The sequence below is a fragment of the Callospermophilus lateralis genome, chromosome 7 (assembly GCF_048772815.1).
Source record: "Callospermophilus lateralis isolate mCalLat2 chromosome 7, mCalLat2.hap1, whole genome shotgun sequence".
Taxonomy (NCBI): Eukaryota; Metazoa; Chordata; class Mammalia; order Rodentia; family Sciuridae; genus Callospermophilus; species Callospermophilus lateralis.
In genome coordinates, this window is record NC_135311.1 from 38,245,315 (window position 1) to 38,265,028 (window position 19,714).

General features: G+C 34.6%; 1 protein-coding gene across 1 annotated transcript; it reads left to right on the forward strand.

The window, feature by feature from the left end:
* Window positions 1-16,650: 16,650 nt before the first annotated feature.
* On the forward strand, window positions 16,651-18,562 carry LOC143404200 (uncharacterized). Its single transcript, XM_076862482.1, is given in 3 exon segments — window positions 16,651-16,874; window positions 17,098-18,046; window positions 18,131-18,562. Coding segments are annotated over 3 exon segments (1,605 nt in total).
* Window positions 18,563-19,714: the final 1,152 nt, after the last annotated feature.

Here is a 19,714-nt window from a genome sequence, read left to right on the forward strand (position 1 = left end):
CCTCACTAAGGATTGCTTTGGCTATTATGGACCTCTTATTTTTCTATATAAATCTCATGGCTGACTTTTGTATTTCTTTGAAGAATGTCATTGGAATTTAAATAGAAATTGCATTAAATCCATATAGCACTTTTGATAGTATGGCTATTTTGACAATATTAATTCTGCCTATCAAGAACATGGAGATCTTTTCATCTTCTAAGGTATTCTTCAATTTCTTTTTTATTGTTTTGTAGTTTTCACTGTAGAGGTCTTTCACCCTTTTGTTAGATTTATCTCCCAGTATTTTTTTGAGGGTAGTATGAATATGGTAGTTTTCCTAATTTCTCTTTCAGCTGCTTTATCTTTGGCGTGTAGAAATTCAATTGATTTATGGGCAATAATTTTGTATCCTGATACTTTGTTGAATTCATTTATGAGTTCTGAAAATTTTCTGATGAAGTTTTTTAGGTCTTCAAAATATAGGATCATGTTGACCTCAAATAAAGATAGTTTCTTTCTTCTGAATAGTAACTCTGGCTAGAGTTTTAAGGACTGTGTTGAATAGAAGTGAAAGAAGGCATCCCTGTTTTCAGTTTTTACAGAGAATGCTATCAGTTTTTCTCTGTTTTAGAATTATGTTGGTCTTGGGTTTAACTTACATAGCTTTTGCAATATAGAGGAGTGTTTATCCCTAGAATTTCTTGTGTTTTGAACATGAATGGATACACTATTTTATCAAACACTTTTTCTGCATTGACTGAGATAATCATGTGATTCTTGTATTTAATTCTATTAATGTGGTGAATTCTGTTTATTGATTTCCATATATTGAACCAACCTCGAATCCCTGGGATGAACATCACTTGTTCTTGGTGCATTATCTTTTGAATGTGTTTTTATGTGCAATTTGCCAGTATTTTATTAAGAATTTTTCCCCTGGGTTCCACTCATGTTGTTCAGGAGCCAATCCTTAGTCCCCTGTGTTACCCACAGACCCCATGCTTCCTGATCTCTCGTATTCAGTCTCCAAACTCAGCTGTCACACCCCTGTGTAAACCCCTCTCCATGTTTGATTTTTCTCCTGGTAATTTAGGCACACTTTATGCCACGAGTTGTGGGTTTGCCAAGCCTATATTTTGGGCCAAACTTGGTTGCCCAGGAACTGGTTCCCCTAGTTGACAGCCCGTCCACTGTGGCTCTGAAATGGTTCCTTCCTCTGTCCTCCAAGGGCAGCAGAGGGACATGCAGGGTCTTTCCTCAACAAGCATATTGTCCAGCATGCCTGCCTTTCCATTTAGTTGAGCAGTGCCTTTGGTCTCCGATCTCACGTACTGAGACATTGCTCAGGCCTCCTAAAAATGCAAGTTCCTTTCATTCCCTTATCCTTCCCCTTTTTCTTTTCTTTTCTTTTTTTTTCTGTTGGGGTGGGGGAACTCTCTGGCAGGTGTCACTGGTGTTGGTTCTGGGGATTTCTTCTTTATTTTCTTATAACCTATCTCCTGAGTCCCTAATCTGTTTTGAGTGTCCAGAATTAATTCTTAGTAAGTATCTCCACTTTTTCCCCACCCACCACAGAAAAGCTGCCTGTCTGATTTCTTGGTTTCATGCCTTAAAGCAACCAGGAAAGTCATCTCCTTTATTCTGCCATCTTCCAAGAACCTTGAGATGACTTTAATGTTGAGTACCACTAAAGATCTAAGAAAGAAATAATATCACTGGGTGTGATAGCATGCACCTGTGATTCCAGCAATCACAGGTGGGAGGCTGAGGCAGGAGGGTTGCAAATTTGAGGCCATTAACTTAGCAAGGCCCTAAGCAATTTAGCAAGACCCTGTCTCTACATAAAAAATAATAAAGGGATTAGGATGTTTTTCAGTGGTTAAGCACCCCAGGGTTCAATCCATACTACTACTACTAATACTAATACCATTAATATCAATTCTTCACAATATCTTCCAAAAAGACAAAAAGAGGAGGGAAACTTAACAATAAATATATCACAAATTTACCATAATGTATAAAATCATAAACATTCTACAGAAAAACAATTTTAGTAATTTTGAGTTTGACAAAGTTTTTTAGATAAGACACAAAGAATAAGAAAATTTAAAATGTGTTCAATTAGAATTAATCAATATTAAAAATATTTGCTCTCCAAAGGACACTATTAAAAAATAGAAAATACAAAATACAGATTGGGATAAAAATATATGCAAAACATATATCTTACACAAGACTAGTAGCCAGGGTATATAAAAGAACTCTTACAAATCAATAACAGACAAGCAATCCAGTAAAGAAAAGCATGGCAAAAAATTCGAACAGATTTTTTTTTCCCCAAAGAATGTTGAGAGCCACAGACAAGTCAAGATGGTGCCTGGCACTTTGCCAAGAGGAGTGGTTTGAGAAGTAATGCCATCGAGCCATTAAGATGATAGAGATTCCTTAATGACTGACTGCTGTATCTAATGATGTCAATTAAGTTAAGCTGTGTGTAATTATTAAGATGATGAGGATTCCTTATTGGTTGACTGCTGTATCTCATTTATGTTAATTAAGAACAAGCTGTGTATAATCAGTTAAGTGTATATATACCTCTACTGTCCGACAATAAAGCGGCTCCCACTCCTGCTTCATGAATCTTCACAAGTTTCTCGTCACTCGCCCCACCCCCCACCCCCGGTAATTTTGCCCAGCCAGCTGGGCTGTGGCAAAAGAAGATATTTAAATGGCTAATAAGTTCATGAGGAAATACTCATCATTAGTCACTAGGTAAAAGTCAATTTAAGCATCTACACTAGAATGATTAAAATTTTTTAAAAAAGTCTGAGCTCGGGCTGCTATACTATAACAAGGAACTGTAAAATAGATGCTCATAAACAACAGAGATTTATTTATCACAGTTCTGGGGCTGGGAATTCAAATCAAGATGGCAGTTTGATTGCGTCATAGAGAGAGTCCTCTTTCTGGTTGTATCTTCCATGAGAAAGAGAAGAATGAGGAGGAGGAGGAGGAAAAGGAGGAGGAGAAGAAGTGAACTCTGGGCTCTATTATAAAATAATCTCATTCATGAAGACTCTCCCTCATAACCTAATTTCCTGCCAAAGGCCCCACACCTAATATCATCACACTGAGTATGAGAATTTCAACATGTGAACTCAGGAGGACACAAACATTTGACCCATTGTGATTCTTGCAGTACTGCACAGATGGTATAGTTATTTTTGAAAACAGTTTTGAAAAGTGTTTGGTATACCTTCTAGAATTAAACACAAACTTAACATGTGACTGAGTAATCTCAATTCTTGTTACTTATGTAAGTGATACGAAAACACATGTTCAAAGTAATGTAGGTGAATGTTCTTAGAACCTCGCTCATAAAAGCCACAAACTGAAGAAAATCCAAATGTCTTCTGTTGAGAGCCACAGACAAGTCAAGATGGCACCTGGCACTTTGCCAGGAGGAGTGGTTTGAGAAGTAACACCAGCAAGCCATTAAGATGCTAGAGATTCCTTAATGACTGACTGCTGTGTCTAGATTATGTCAATTAAGTTAAGCTGTGTGTAATCATTAAGATGATGAAGATTCCTTATTGGTTGACTGCTGTATCTAGTTTATGTTAATTAAGAACAAGCTGTGTATTCAGTTATGTATATATACCCCTACTGTCCTACAATAAAGTGGCTCCTGATCCTGCTGTATCAACCTTCACAAGTTCCTTGTCTCTCTCTTTCACACACAAACACACACACACACACACACACACACACACACCAGTTATTTCACCCAGCCAGACTGCGGCAGTCTTCCTGGAAAATTTATAAATAAGTTAGAGCATATCCATATCACAGAATACTTAGCCATAAAAAAGAAAAAAAAATACCACAAACTACTAATATCCCCAACAAAACTGGATTAATCACAAAAGTATTATGCTAAATGAAAGAACTCAGAGGCAAAAAACTGTACACTCTATACTTTCATTACATAAAGCTAGAAAAGGTCTCAGTTGTGACAGCAGATTAATAATATACTGGGAATAACAGTGGGGAGAAGTCCTTAAGGGTATGTGGGAACTTTAGGACAGTAGAACTGTCAAAAGACAAAATTATAACAAATTTAGTCTAAAAATTTTAATTGACTTTTTCTTGTGATTTCAGAATTGGACATCTCACTGTATACAACAGAATGAGGCATCAAATATCTTGCAGAGGAGTTTAGCTTTATAGACAGAAAAAGCCTGAGGAAAACAGAGAGACCTAAAAGCAGGTTGGTGATTTTGAAGTTATTTTTCCTGTAAAGGTGACAGCAGAGAAATTTTCCTAAATATACTGGTTAAAACTGTCTTGCCTGAGGATTTGGCTTCTATGTCTCACCCTCCTGATTTCTTGGAAAGTCAGATTAACAACTTGACTTTCGGCTTGGTAGCATAGAACTATATCATGAGTGACTGTGTCTGCTAGGCCTGGTGTGGTCCAAATCAGTGACAAAAGCTCTATATTTTGAGTGTGTAGTTATTCAAAATTCAAACTTTACACTTAAAATGAATGAATTCTATGTACTACTGCTATCAACTGAAAAGAGTATATTTTGAATCTCAAGGTGAATCAACAATTCTTTTGAGTAAATTCTTCCTTTCTATTAGATCAGTGGATGCTCTTATTAAATATTTGAGTAGGCACAGATGAATACTGATTAACAATAAAAATGCATCTGAAAAAATTAGATATCATTCCCTGTACAATATTTTGAGTTGTTTTTCTTCTCCATTGTGTTTAATGGCTGTGTGATATTAAATTATATGGTTATTATATAATATATTTTAAATATAAACTCTTGGGCATATTTAGTGTAGTATTGTCTGTTATTTACTTTAAAATACTTTTTGCATAGCATATCATATTTGCAAATTAATTTTATTCTATAGCTTAAAGAGATATTTATCAATTCAACCATTCTAATTAGGAATATCATCAGCACTTATTATCATTTTGAAAAATCTTATTGAGAAGTTCACATTACAGAGGAAGATTTGGTAATGGCAAGAACTTTATTGTACTGCTACCTAAATCTATAAAAAGCTATTTTATTGTAACTTAAAATAACTTTTTTTTGTAATTGAGAATGTACTCAGGGGTGCTTTATCACTGAGCTACATCCTCATTCCTTTGTATTTTTTATTTCAAGACAGGGTCTTATTAATTTGGTTAGGTTGCCCTTGAACTTGTGGGATTGTCCTGCTTAAGGCTCCTATGTTGTTGGGATTTCAGGATTGCACTAATGTGCTTGCCTAAAATAATTTTTAATATGTGAAATAACTTTTGTTCCAATGTCTGAATGTTTAAAAACGCCTACCCAAATTTGTGGGATGATGTAGGAGAATTAGGGGAGCTTGAAACCGAACATTTTTATGAACTACCGTGTCAGGCTTAGGATATCTTCAGTTCCATATTTTACTGTATAACAGAATTTGTTCAATTTATTACACTAGATGTTTGACTGAGCCTTGAGGTTACTAGGTTATCACATTTATCTTGAGAGAACCCTTAAACATGACAGAAAGTTTACATACACTGACTGCAACAACAACAACAACAAAAATGTATTTATTTCTCTTTCAAGAAAAAGTCCATCCAGAGGGAGAAAACCCATGACAGTTGGCATAGCTTATTTTATTTTTAGGAGCTTAGATTCGTGATATTTTATCTTCTGATAGACTTCACATGTACCTTCCTCCTCTTGTTTTAAGACCACTGTGTTTTGACCATCTGGTCCACATGTTAGTTGAAGCAACAGAAGGATACATGAGACTGTGTCCCTCCCACTGAAGACGCTTTCTGGTGCACATGATAATTTGCTTATATTCTACAAGGTGTCACTTAGCTTCCTGGGAAATATCTTTATTTGGGTTCATCATTGGAACAATTGAACATCAAAGGGCTTCCTCATTAAGAGAGAGGAGAAATGAGATGTTTATAGACAACTGAAAACTTATCCCACAGTACAGTTATTGAAAAAAAGAACTGCAGTAAAATTCATAAAAAATAGAATTTCCCTAAAACTGATAAAGGTTATGAACAAAAAAAAAATTATAGGAAATGTCATACTTACTGGAGATTTACTAGATGCCTTCCATTCAATATTAAGAATTAAAAAAGGATGATACTCTAATATGCTATTGGAAATCCTGTCAAACAATTAATATAAGAAATAAATATATGAAAATAATTCATTATTGTTGGACGGCTTGATCATTTAGAATTGACTAAACATAATCAATAGATAAATGATTAGACTCATCACTTGGCAAATTGGCTGAAAGTTGTCAATCAACAGAAATAATATGCATTTTATGTAATAATACCAACGAGAACATAAGATCAAATATCAATATTTCTAGAAAACAGCAACACACTTAATTATCTAGAATTTAATTTATCAAAGAATTCACAACCATTATTAAATAATTATTGTTAGGCAAGATTATATTAAGTGGAAAGAAATGATTTGTGGTTTTGGATGATTGAGTTTAATAAATTCCTCTAGATTTCAAGTGACTAATGTATATGAGTGTGTGTGTGTGTGTGTGTATGTAACTTGACAAATTGAAACTTAATTTACAAAAGAAGATACAAAATAAGAAATTATTCTACAAGATACAAGATATACTACAAATACTTCACAATATAAAACAGAGAATGGAACAGCAGACTGGGAAGAACATCACAAATCAGTGATTTATAATTCAAATTATAACCTATCCTAGAGAACCATGCAATATCTAAATTCCTAACAGCTTAATTACATTCAATTTTTTTTTCTAAAGAAAATACTAAACTCAGGGGGTGGCATGTAGTAAAGGAATATCAGTACAATTTGTGGTTATTGCCTTCATATTTATGATAGCCAAGGGGTGATAGTAATCCAAATGTCCATCAATGGTGAGGTGATAAAGAAAACATGGATTTTACATACAATGTTATACTATTTGTAAAAGGAGAAACTCCTGTCACATGCATCAACAGGGATCATTCTGGAGGATTTTGTGCAAAGTAAAATAAACCAGTGAACTAAGGACAAGCACTGCACAGTTGCATGTACTTGGGGATTAAAGTAGTCAAAACTCCAAGAAATAGAGCAGAAGGGTAGTTAACAGGCTGTAGAAGGGGGGGAAATGGGAGTTGCTATTCCACAGGTTTAAATTTCAATTATGGAAGATGAAAAACTTCTAGAGATCTGCTACAGCATTGTGCTTATATTTAATAATAATGTGTTTATCATAAATGTGTCACAGGTAGATCTCATCTCATACATTTTTATCACAATTAAGAGAAGCTATATTCACAAAAGCTGTTTCTGGGAGTGCTCATTATTCATCATATCAAGCCAGTGTTATTGCAGGGAATGAAGGTATTCACCACACTATACTCCACATCATTAATGACATTAAGGGACAAGTACAAAGGAAAAGAAAAAGGGAAATGAATAGTTATAGATAAATAGTTGGCATAATTTTCATTCTTTTCCTTTTCAGAGTAAATTTAGTCATAAACTTTTCTAAGGACTATAGAAAACTCATTAGAAGAAAACATAGAGACATGAAAACCTTCCGACAGCCTATTTCTCTGAGGTTACAATACTGTATTAACATTCATGCACAAGCTCAATATTTAATGCCATGTAAGTGAAGAGAGAGAGAGATATTTGTGTGTGTGTGTGTGTGTGTGTGTGTGTGTGTGAAATCACACACACAAAGGAAAGCTGAATGCTCCAAATGACTGCAAAGTAGAGGTTCCCCAGGTGCTTTTTAAGTTCTGAAAAGGTATCTATAATTGCAAGGTTGAGGTACCTTAATTAAAGAACATACAAACTGAGACTACGGTACTTATACCCAGCATAAGGAAACTGACACTGGCTGAATGATGTATACACAGAATTTGAATAGATCATTTATTTGCTGGGGTATTTATTTATAATTGTGATGACAGTAGGAATTACTGGTGAAATAGAATTATGTGTTAAGATCTCAGAAATGACTTATTTGAAGCCAGAGGGAATGGTCACATCTATAATCCCAACAACTTGGGAGGATAAGGCAGAAGGATGGCAAGTTTCAGACTAGTCTCAGCAACATAGTAAGATCTTGTCTCAAAATTTAAGAAAATAAAATAAATAAATAAAAATGGCTGGGGATGGAGCTCAGTGGTAGACTGCCCTTGGGTTTAATTTCCAATAATGTAAGTAAAGATGAAATAAATAACAATAAATACATAAGAGAAATTACTTATGACTTATTTGTATCTTAGTTCTCTATCAGAATATGTAGATACATTATATCAGGATTTAGTGTTAGAGTCTCCATCCTGGTGTGCTTAACTGATTCCATAATTGATATTTATATGCTGACACACAAATGGAAATTAATGACTGAATCCTTGCCAGTGGTAGAACTTGCAGGCTAATTAATTGTTATCTAAGTTTAGATAGCAATTGTTTGCTATGTGAACTTAGATAAACAATGGGATCATGGGAATTTGAGCTTTCTACCTCCTCCTTTTGGATTTTGTGTTACAAGATTTAACAAATGTGAATAGAGAATGTCCAATTATTTTTGCATTTCAAATAGCAACTATTGTAGTATAAGTATTTCCCGTACAATATTTGGAGCACACTTACACTAAAATTATTATGTGTTTTTTCCTGTATCCAAAATTAATTGGGCATCTTGTATTTTATCTGGAAATTCTACTTTAGTCCCACTTGGGAGTAAAATTTTTATTTCTCTTTATTTACAGTGCTGGGGATTAAACCCAGGCTTCATACATACTAGGCAAACCCTCTACCACTGAGCTACATCCCCAGCCTTGGGAATAAAATTTGATTGCATTCATTTTTGCTGGAAGAAAGAAGATGCCTGGCTACAAGCTAGTTCATTGTTTGGACAGCACTAATTGAATTCCAGATCTGTTTGAAACAGTATCATTTTAATATCTTTTTTATGGTGCTTCCTTGTGGTTCATCTAGTTATTTAACACTATATAATTTATGATTTTACTGCTTTTTATGTTCATAATGGTTACAACTATTTTGTCTTAATAACCACCTTTATAATTGAATAACTGCCTATAATTTTTATAACACAACAGTAATTAAAAAAAATACCCTGAAGCCAGATACAGTGGTACAAGCTTGCTGTCATCCCAGCAATCAGGAAGCTGGGCCAGGAGGATCCCAAGTTCAAGGCTAGCCTGGGCAGTTCAAGGACACCCTGTCTCAAATTTTTAAAAAAAGGGATTGTGATGTCACTCAGTGGTAGAACACTCCTGGGTCAATTCCCCAGTAACCACCTCCCAAAAACAAACAAACAAAAAAACACACACAAAAAAATTAACAACCCTATAATTCTTTAAGTGTTAGAATAGAACATGAAAAAAAAATTTCTGACCTAGCCCAGTGGCGCAGGCCTGTAATCCCTGCTACTCAGGAACAGGAGGATTGCAAGTTCAAGGCCAGCCTTGGTAAGGAAGTAAGATACAGTCTCAAAATAAATAACATAACATAAAATAAAATAGTAAAAAGTACTGGGATGTAGTTGAGTGGTAAAGCACCCCTGAATTCAATCCTCAGTATTCTACACACACATACAAAATTCTCTGACCTCTTTACTGGGTTAGAATACTTCTCAACTTCCAGTTTACATTACTGTGGAGACTTTATGGTAATACACATGGGGAGCAAATAATTTGTACTCTTTCTTTCAATAATATCAACTTTTACTGGGGAGATTTTGGAACATGTTCTTAAACTTTTATTCTCTTAAAAGTTTTTTTTTTAATTTTTTCCTTTTATCTTGCAAGAAAATAAACTTTTAATAAAATTCAGGAATAAAAATATGTTTATGCATGGAAACTGATAGAGATATTTAGTACTTTAATGTTCACATTGCATACAATTGCATAGCTATGATATAGAACTCTTCAACAATTGGAGTAATGTGCAGGATCAAGGTAAGGAATTTGAGCTTTGAAGATTAAAACAGACCTTAGAGATGTTAAATTACTTTTCAGTACTTAATGTAAATAGATGAAAGAGATGGATGGGGCTATGATGAACTAGTGTGCCAGACATAGAGTAGAGAAAATAATGAAGTGAACAGAATATAAAAGAGTTTAAAGATCAGATGTGGGGGATGACAGTTAATTATAATTGTCCACACTGGAGAAGCAAAGGATAAAACAAATTTCAAATGTTTGATTATTAAATGAAGATTGAGCCGGGCACAATGGCACATGCCTGTAATCCCAGCAGCTCTGGAGGCTGAGACAGGAGGATTGTGAGTTCAAAGCCAGCCTCAGCAAAAGCAAGACAATAAGCAACTCAGTGAGACCCTATCTCTAAATAAAATACAAAATAGGGCTGAGGATGTGGCTCAATTGTTGAGTGTCCCTGAATTCAATCCCTGGTACCAACTCCCCAAAATATAGAAGTAAATAAAGATAAATATATTCAAAGTATACAAAGTCATGATTCCATATACATATATATTATGTAATGATGACCACAATCAAATTAGTTACACACCCATCATATTGATGCTGCATATTAGATCTCCAGAACTTGTTCATTTATAAGATGGAATTTTGGACATTCTAACCAACATCTCTCCATTTCTGCCACTTCCTATGCCCTAGCAAGAATCTTCTGCTCTTGGCTTAATGAGTTTGGGGTTTTTAGATTCCACATGTTAGTGAAATCATACAATATTTGTCTCTCTGTGTCTGGCTTTTTTGGCCTAACATGTGCTCCAGGTTCATACATGTAGTTGCAAGTGGCAGGATTTCCTTCCTTTAATGGTTGGATAACACTCCATTGTGTATATATACATTTTTAAACCATTCATCCATGAATGGACACTTAAGTGGTTTCTCCATGTTTACTATTGTGAACAACACTACAATGAATATCTTTGAGATATTGGTTTCACTTTCTAGGGGTGGGTGTATATATCCAGATCACAAGAACCCAACTCAAAATGGGCAAAAGAGCTGAACATTTTCTAAAGAAGTTATACAAATGATGTAAAGGTATATGAAAGCTTTTCAACACCAACAGATCAACAGGGAAAGGCAAATCAAAACCAAAGTGAGTTTTCTAGGAATTCTTCTCTCTGATAACGTGGGTCTGAATGGACACTCTTTACTCTGTATTTCTTCATCTTATCTCATAATGTTTATATGAATATTAAGTTCTCTAATTCTGGGAAGTTCTATCATATTGGTGGGGGAGGTGACAGTAAGGAAATTATCTTAAATCTATGTGGATTTGGAAGTTGGATAAAAAGTGAACACTGAGATCTTTATCTATGAATCAAGTCTTCAATGGGATGTGATGGAACTAGGCTACAAGTTAAACAACTGTAGTAAGTTTTGGTTTTCCCTTGTCCTTTGTTCTATATCTTTTTCTGAGTACGTTGTAATTTTAAAAATCATCAACTGAGTAACCTTAGCTACATCATTACTACTTTCTTTCATTCTCTTGCCACGTTCTGAGAAAGAGGGGATATGAGTTTGTTGGAACTCAGAGTGACATATTTCCCTTGGAAAAACTTAGAGATGAAACATTTGTTAAGATCCTACAGTTTTAGCTGTTTAGATAAGTGATTCTATGTGACTTCTGCAAGAACCTTTGAGGAAGATGCTGTATTACCATTTTATAAATTAAAGAGCGGTGCAGCAAAGTTAAGTAAGTTTATGACAGTCACAAAATCGAGAAAAGACAGTGCTTGGAAGTGAATATAGTCTATGTGAAGCAGAGTACCTGTTCATTTCAGATTTGACTGATAACTTAAGTGGAAATGAAATAATTCATATTGTGGAAATTAAAATACAGTTGTTTATGTACACACACACACACACACACACACACACACACACACACACACACCAATCATCCAGACAAAAATTTGACTAGCAAGATAAGTTAAATAAGCTAAAATTAGAAAAAAAAATTACCCATTAGTAGGGCCAAAGGTAGATAATAATGGTCTTTGACTAATTTTAATCCCCAGGATCAAAAAATGAGTAAATAAATAAAATTTAGGTTGTTGGTTGACAGACAGGAAAAGTTGGTAAATGTGTACCAAGTAATTGATAGGAGACATAAGTTCTGGTGTTCTGTTGCAAAACAGGGTGACTACAGAAAACAATAATGTACTACTACTGTTTTTCAAAAAACCTAGAAGAAAGAATTCTGAATATTTTCACTACAAAAACAATAAATGTTTGAGAAGATAGATATGCTTAGCTTGTATAGAACATTAAACAACTCACACATGTATGGAAACATCCTGTTACCCCATAAGTATGTATGTTTTTTATGTGCCAATTAAAAAGTTTCAATTTAAAGATTTTTATATTAGTGTTCTGTTCTATATTAAATACTTTTTATGCACTAACACATTTAGCTTTTTTAATAACCTTTAGAGGTTGGTACTTTGTTCCACTTTAGTTCTGTGGAAATGATAAATTTGAAGGGATAAACAAGATTATAACGAAGAAGCAAATTTAAAAAAAAAAAAAAAAACAGGCAGAACTAGAATGGAAACTGCACGAATTCAAATCAAAGTGGATCAAAGACCTAGACATTAGACCAGAGACCCTGGGCCTAATAGAAGAAAAATTAGGCCCAAATCTTCATCATGTAGGCTTAGAAACAACTTTCTTAAAATACTCCTAAAACATAAGAAGTAAAATAAAAAAACAATAAAAGTGATTGTATTAAACTGAAAAACTTCTTCAGAGCAAAAGAAACAATCAACAATTTGAACAGGGAGCCTATAGAATGGCAGAAAATCTTTGCCACCTGCATCTCAGATAGAGCATTAATCTCCAGGATATATAAAGAACACAAAAAAGTCAACATCATAAAAACAAATAATCCAATCAATAAATGGGCAAAGGAACTGAGCAGACACTTCACAGAAGAAGAAATACAATAGGTCAATAAAATATATCAAAAATGTTCAACTTCTCTAGCAATTAGAAAATGGAAATTAAATTGACACTGAGATTTCATCTAGCTCCAGTCAAAATGGTAATAATCAAGCATAAAAGTAACAATAAATGTTGGTGAGGATGTGGAGAAAAGGTACACTCATACATTGCTGATGGGACTGCAAGCTGGACCAATCATTCCAAAAAACAGTATGAAGATTTTTCAGAAAATTAGCAATGGAACCACCATTTGACCCAGTTATCCCACTCCTTGTTTTATAACCAAAGGACTTAAAATCACCATACTATAGTGACATAGCCTCATCAATTTTTATAGCAGCTCAATTCACAATAGCTAAGCACCAAACTAGGAACCAAACTAGGTGCCCTTCAACAGATGAATTGATAAATAAAATGTGATATATACACATTGGAATACAACTGAACCATTAAAAAATGAAATTATGACATTCACTGGTCAATGAATGGAACTGGAGACTATCATGCTAACTGAAATAAGCCAAACTCAAAAACTCAAGGCTGAGGTTCTTTCTGATATGCAGATGCTATAATAAGGCGGGGTGGGGTGGGGTGCTGGGGGTTGAAACTTATTGGATTAGACAAAGGGGAATGAAGGGAAGGGAGAAAGGACAGGAATAGGAAAGACAGTAGAATGAATGAGACATACGTTTTCTATGTTCGTATATGAATATATGACCAGTATGACTCCACATCATGTACAACCACAAGAATGGGGAGTTATTCTACACATATGTATAATATGTCAAAATACACTCCACTGCCATGTATATCTAAAAAAGAATGAATTAAGAAAAAAATTTTAAAAGTAGAAACCTTGTCTGTCTGACGGGAGAGACTGTTTTCTTAATAATCCAAGTATATAAATTATTTTGTTCACTTGGTGCTTGGTAGGAAGCAGAGACTTTGAATTTAAATTTATTCCCACAATACTTGTTTTAGGGAAAACCTTGAACCATCTTGTATTCAAAATCAAAAATACTCTTTGTAGAGCTTTTTATCTAGATAAATCTGCTTCTCCAAAGGCAATAAAAAATAGTTACTTTTAATAATATAATAGAAAAATATTTTTTCACAAAAGATGTTAGGCTTCCTTGGTTACAAGGTACAGAACAAACTGTTGGGAGACAATTCTCCATGGGTCTTTCGCTTTTCTGCTCACCTGGGGAGAAGAGGCACCTTTGTTCCAGAATATCCTCTTTAGTGTTTCTATGATGATCAGGATTAGAAAAAAAGAGAAATTGTCTTTACAGAGACAGTTGTGCTTATGGTCCTTATTAACTCTTAAGACTGCCTGTGTGGAAGCAAAAATTGTGCTAGACAATGTTAAACAGAAAAGGGAGGCTTTATTTAAAGGTATTACAATAGAGGAAAGGCAGAACTGTCTGAACCAGGCAATTCCATCCAAACAAAGGTTAGAAAGTTTCTTCTTTCCTTTCATTCTTCCTTCTCTCCTTCCTTCCTTTCTTCCTCCCCCCCCACCCCCCAGCACAGGGGATTGAACCCAGGAATGCTATACCACTGAGCTACATCCTCAGACCTTTTTATTCTCTTTTTTGAGGCAGGGTCTCACTGAGTTTCCCAGGCTGGCCTTAAACTTGAAATCCTTCTGCCTCAGTCTCCTGAGTCACTGAGATCATATGTATGTACCAACAAGCACAGCTCAAAAAGTCTTTAAAGGCTAGGGTAAGCCCGTAGGAAAGTACTGAAAGACGTGAAGCCATTTGTCTTTACCAAATGACTTTATAGAAAGGAAAAAAAAATTTTTTGATATCTTCATGATAGAATGCAGCTTTGTAACTGGTAGCAAGCCTTTCACTGCAAGTTAGGATCCTAACCTGGCAGAGAGATAAAAGTACTATCTTCCTCAATGGTGACATTTCAAAGGGATGGCTCCCAGGTGTTTGAGGAAGACTCCTTTAATTTTAAAATTAACAAATGGTTTTCAGAGACATTTGCATCTTTTTAAAGATGAGAAAGAATTTACAGGTATAAGTGTTTAAAAGAAAATGTTGTGAGAAAAGGGAGATCAGGAGACGAGAATCCGGAAGAAGCCTGTCTCACATTCAGGGAACTCTTCAGGTTGTCATGGCCACTCACTCTCTGTGTGCCTCTCCTGAGCACACACGACTGGATTTACAAGTGTCACTCAGAACTTTTCATGTTTCCCTTGAGGAGTTGAGACTCAACCCAAATTTTGACACTCTGGATACTGCAATTAACTATAAGAAATAAACCATCCTTTGACTTTGGCTCTAGAGACTTCTACCAACGTGCATGAACTGGTAGCAGAACAATTTCTCAACTTGCAACAAATGTAAAAACCTCACACTCTTTATAGTCCTTGACACTAAACATGTTGAATTTATGTAAGCAAACTAGGATACTTTTTGGAAGGTTTCTGGAAAGCTACTGTACTTGAAAAACAGCTTCAGAATTGATGGTAACAGAAACAGATCCACTGCAAAAATATCTCAGCTATAGAATCTTGTTAATTATTTCTTTGGGGAATTCACTGGATGATTTCCAATTCTTTCTGTTTCTTCTCCAAATTTTAAATCCTAGGTGAGAGAAAATTATTTGTTTCATTGGGGTTGCAAGCCTGAACCGGTGGTCAAGGTGATAAGTTCCTGTAATTCACTGCCCTGCGTTGGGTTAGTCAGAAAAAAAAATTCTCTCTGAAAGAGGGATACTGAACAAATTAAAAACAATAGATCTCCTTTAGATTTCATTGCTGGGTTTTAAAGTATGTGTACCTATGCTTCAACATACAGAAATACATCTTCCTTTACATGATTCCACCAATGTCCATGCTTTATCTAAGCAAACACTACTTAATTAGTGCCCACACAATATTTGTTATTTTTCCAGTCAAAGGAACCATGGATAAACAAAAGTAAAGAATCCTGCCTTTCCAGGATTTGGGGGAAGAGGTATACTCATACATTGTGGTGGGACTGCAAATTAGTATAGTCATCCTGAAAAATCAGTATGGAGGTTCCTCAGAAGACTAGGAATGGAACCATCATATGACCCAGCTATCCTACTCATAAGAAAAATAAGGAATCCAGATTCAGAAAATCAAGGGTCAAGTGTTTTGTCTCATGTGTGCAAACTAGAACAAAGTAAGGGGAAAGGTGGGGGTCAGATATCACAACGATAGAAGAGGGGAGTAGAATAAGGAGGTTGAGGGGAAGGATGGAGAGGAAAGGAGAGAAAACTGAATGAACTTGACAAAATCATACTATGTGCATGTATAAACATACCACTGTGAATTCCACCTTTATATGTATCTATAGAGTACCAATTAAAAATAAAGAAATGGGTGGAAGCAACACCAATAAAGTAGAGGAAAGGAAACAAGAGGAGGAAGGAAGGGAGGGAGGGAGGGAGGGAGGAAAAGGGCAGGCAGGGGGGGCTCTGGGACTGAAATGTTGTAAATTAAATTTTATGCATGTATGATTATGCAAAAATGAACTCAATTATAATGCATAAATATAATGAATGCACTTATAAATAATCATTTAAAAAGGAGTCTGGCTTTGTTTTATAGTGCAGAGAAAGGGGAAAATTACACAGGATAACACAGAAAAAATTAATAAGTGATGTCTAATATATTAGAAAGGAATACGTGCTATGGAAGAAAATGGAGCAAGTCAAAGGGAGTCGAGATCCTTTCAATGTTTTTGTAGGCTTTCCATCTTGGATAAGGAGCCCAGGTTTCTGTGCTACACAGAAGCTGAAAACAAATCACAGGAGAACGCTGAGAATCCTGAAAGCCAGGAAATGGAACCATTGACATTCAGGGATGTGATCATTGATTTTTCTGAAGAGGAGTGGAAATGCTTGGACCCAGATCAGTAGACTTTATATGGTGATGTGATGTTAGAGGTCTATAGAAACCAGGAGTTTGTGGGTATGTCTTCTCATCAAAACCAAGAATTCTCAGGAGAGCAGAAAATAAAATATTTTTTTGCAAAAATTGATTAAGGAAAGGAAACATCTTCGTGATCATTTAAAGAAGCTTTATAAAGATAAAAGCGAGAATGTTTTTAATTCATGCTCAAAATTTATTAATTCAAGTTCTCATATTCAAGAAAATAAATACAAATATAAGGATAATGAAGCAGCTTTTATTAAAACTACAAGTATTACTAAACAACAAAAAAAATTTACTGTAGAGAAACCATACAACTGTAAAGAATGTAGCAAAGCTTTTAATCAAAGATCACATATTATTCAACACGAGAGAATTCACACTGCAGAGAAACCATACAAATGTAAAGAATGTGGCAAAGCTTTTCATCAAAGATCACACTTTACTCAACACCAGAGAATTCATACTGGAGAGAAACCATATAAATGTATAGAATGTGGCAAAGCTTTTACTGTTCCTAAAAGCCTTACTATTCACAAGAGAATTCACACTGGAGAGAAACCATACAAATGTAAAGAATGTGGCAAAGCTTTTACTGTTCCATACAGACTTAATGTTCACAAGAGAACTCACACTGGAGAGAAACCATACATCTGTAAAGAATGTGGCAAGGCTTTTACTGTTAGGCAAAGCCTTATTGTGCACCAGAGATTGCATACTGCAGAGAAACAATACAAATGTAAAGAATGTGGCAAAGCATTTACTGTTCTGTCCAGCCTTAATGTTCACAAAAGATCTCACACTGGAGAGAAACCATACATATGTAAAGAATGTGGCAAAGCTTTTACTGTTAGGAAAAACCTTATTGTGCACCAGAGATTGCATAGTGCAGAGAAACCATACAAATGTAAAGATTGTGGCAAAGCTTTTAATCAAAGATAATGCCTTACTCAACACCAGAGAATTCATACTGGAGAGAAACCATACAAATGTAAAGAATGTGGCAAAGCATTTACTTTTCTGTCTAGCCTTAATGTTCACAAAAGATCTCACACGGGAGAGAAACCATACAAATGTAAAGAATGTGGCAAAGCTTTTACTGTTCCATACAGACTTAATGATCACAAGAGAACTCACATTGGAGAGAAACCATACATCTGTAAAGAATGTGGCAAGGCTTTTACTGTTAGGCAAAGCCTTATTGTGCACCAGAGATTGCATACTGCAGAGAAACAATACAAATGTAAAGAATGTGGCAAAGCATTTACTGTTCTGTCCAGCCTTAACGTTCACAAAAGATCTCACACTGGAGAGAAACCATACATATGTAAAGAATGTGGCAAAGCTTTTACTGTTAGGAAAAACCTTATTGTGCACCAGAGATTGCATAGTGCAGAGAAACCATACAAATGTAAAGATTGTGGCAAAGCTTTTAATCAAAGATCATGCCTTACTCAACACCAGAGAATTCATACTGGAGAGAAACCATACAAATGTAAAGAATGTGGCAAAGCTTTTCATGTAAGATCAAACCTTAATAGACACCAGGGAATCCATACTGGAAAGAGCCAAAAAAAATGTAAAGAATATGGTAAAGCTTTTATTGGAAGAGAAGGCCTTACCCAACACCAGGGAAGTCATACTTATATGGGAAAGGTAATGCAAATGTAAAGAATATGGCAAAGGTTTTTATTATAATTCAAGTGTTATTATGCATGAGAGGATTTATACTTGAGAGAATCTTTACAACTCTGAATAATGTAAAAATCACTTATTGTGTTATCATGCCTTATTAATCACTAGAAAATTTATACTGAAAGATGAATTCAAATTGCAAAACAAAAAAATGGCAAAGTTTTTAATCAAAGCCCAACATTTTTAAAATTTCAAGGATATTACAGTAGTGCTTAATCCCTACAAATGTACAGAATGTGATAAAGTTTTTAATGAAAGTTCATACCTTGCAAATCTCCAAAGATTTAGAATTAAAAAGAAGCTCCATACTTGCCAAAACTATATCAGAACTTTATTCAAATTTAAAAAATCATACTCTATCCAATATTAAATCATATATTATCTGTAGATAATCCTGTAACATGCATAACTTAAATTGCAGCAAAATATGTTGTATTGAGAAAAACGTTCACATATGAGAACTAGAGTTACATCTTTATGGTCCATATATTTCTTGAATATTAGAATTATCTGAGAAAATTTCTGAATTTATAGGGACTTCTTAATGGTTGCTTAAAATTTAATAAGATTTTTAATTGATGTGAAGGAAATACATATAAGAATAGTGCAGATAGCTCAGTCTTGAAAAGATATTTGAGTGTAACAAATATCAAATTATAAAACAAATTAAAAAATACACTCAAGTCTTGAAAACTAGATAAAAATGTAGTTTTTCTCTAGGTAATATTATCAATAGTATAGGTATCATTAATGAAAAATTTTGTTAAAGATAGAGAATTTTTTAATATATATTTTTTAAGTTCTCGGGGGACATAACATTTTTTTTTTCATTTTTATGTGGTGCTGAGGATTGAATCCAGCACCCTGCACATGCCAGGCAAGCGTGCTACTGCTTGAGCCACATCACCAGCCACAGAAAATTTTTAATCTGACTTTTTGTTGTGGTGGTGGAGGAGATTGAAACCAGGGCTACTCCATGCTAGGGAAACTCTCTGCCACTGAGTCATATATTCAGCTATTATTTTTTTCTGTAGTTGATACTATACAACAGTGAACATTTCTCAATGATTTTAACATTATCATGTATTGAATTAAGTTTTTCTAAATTTTGTCGATAACAGATAAAAA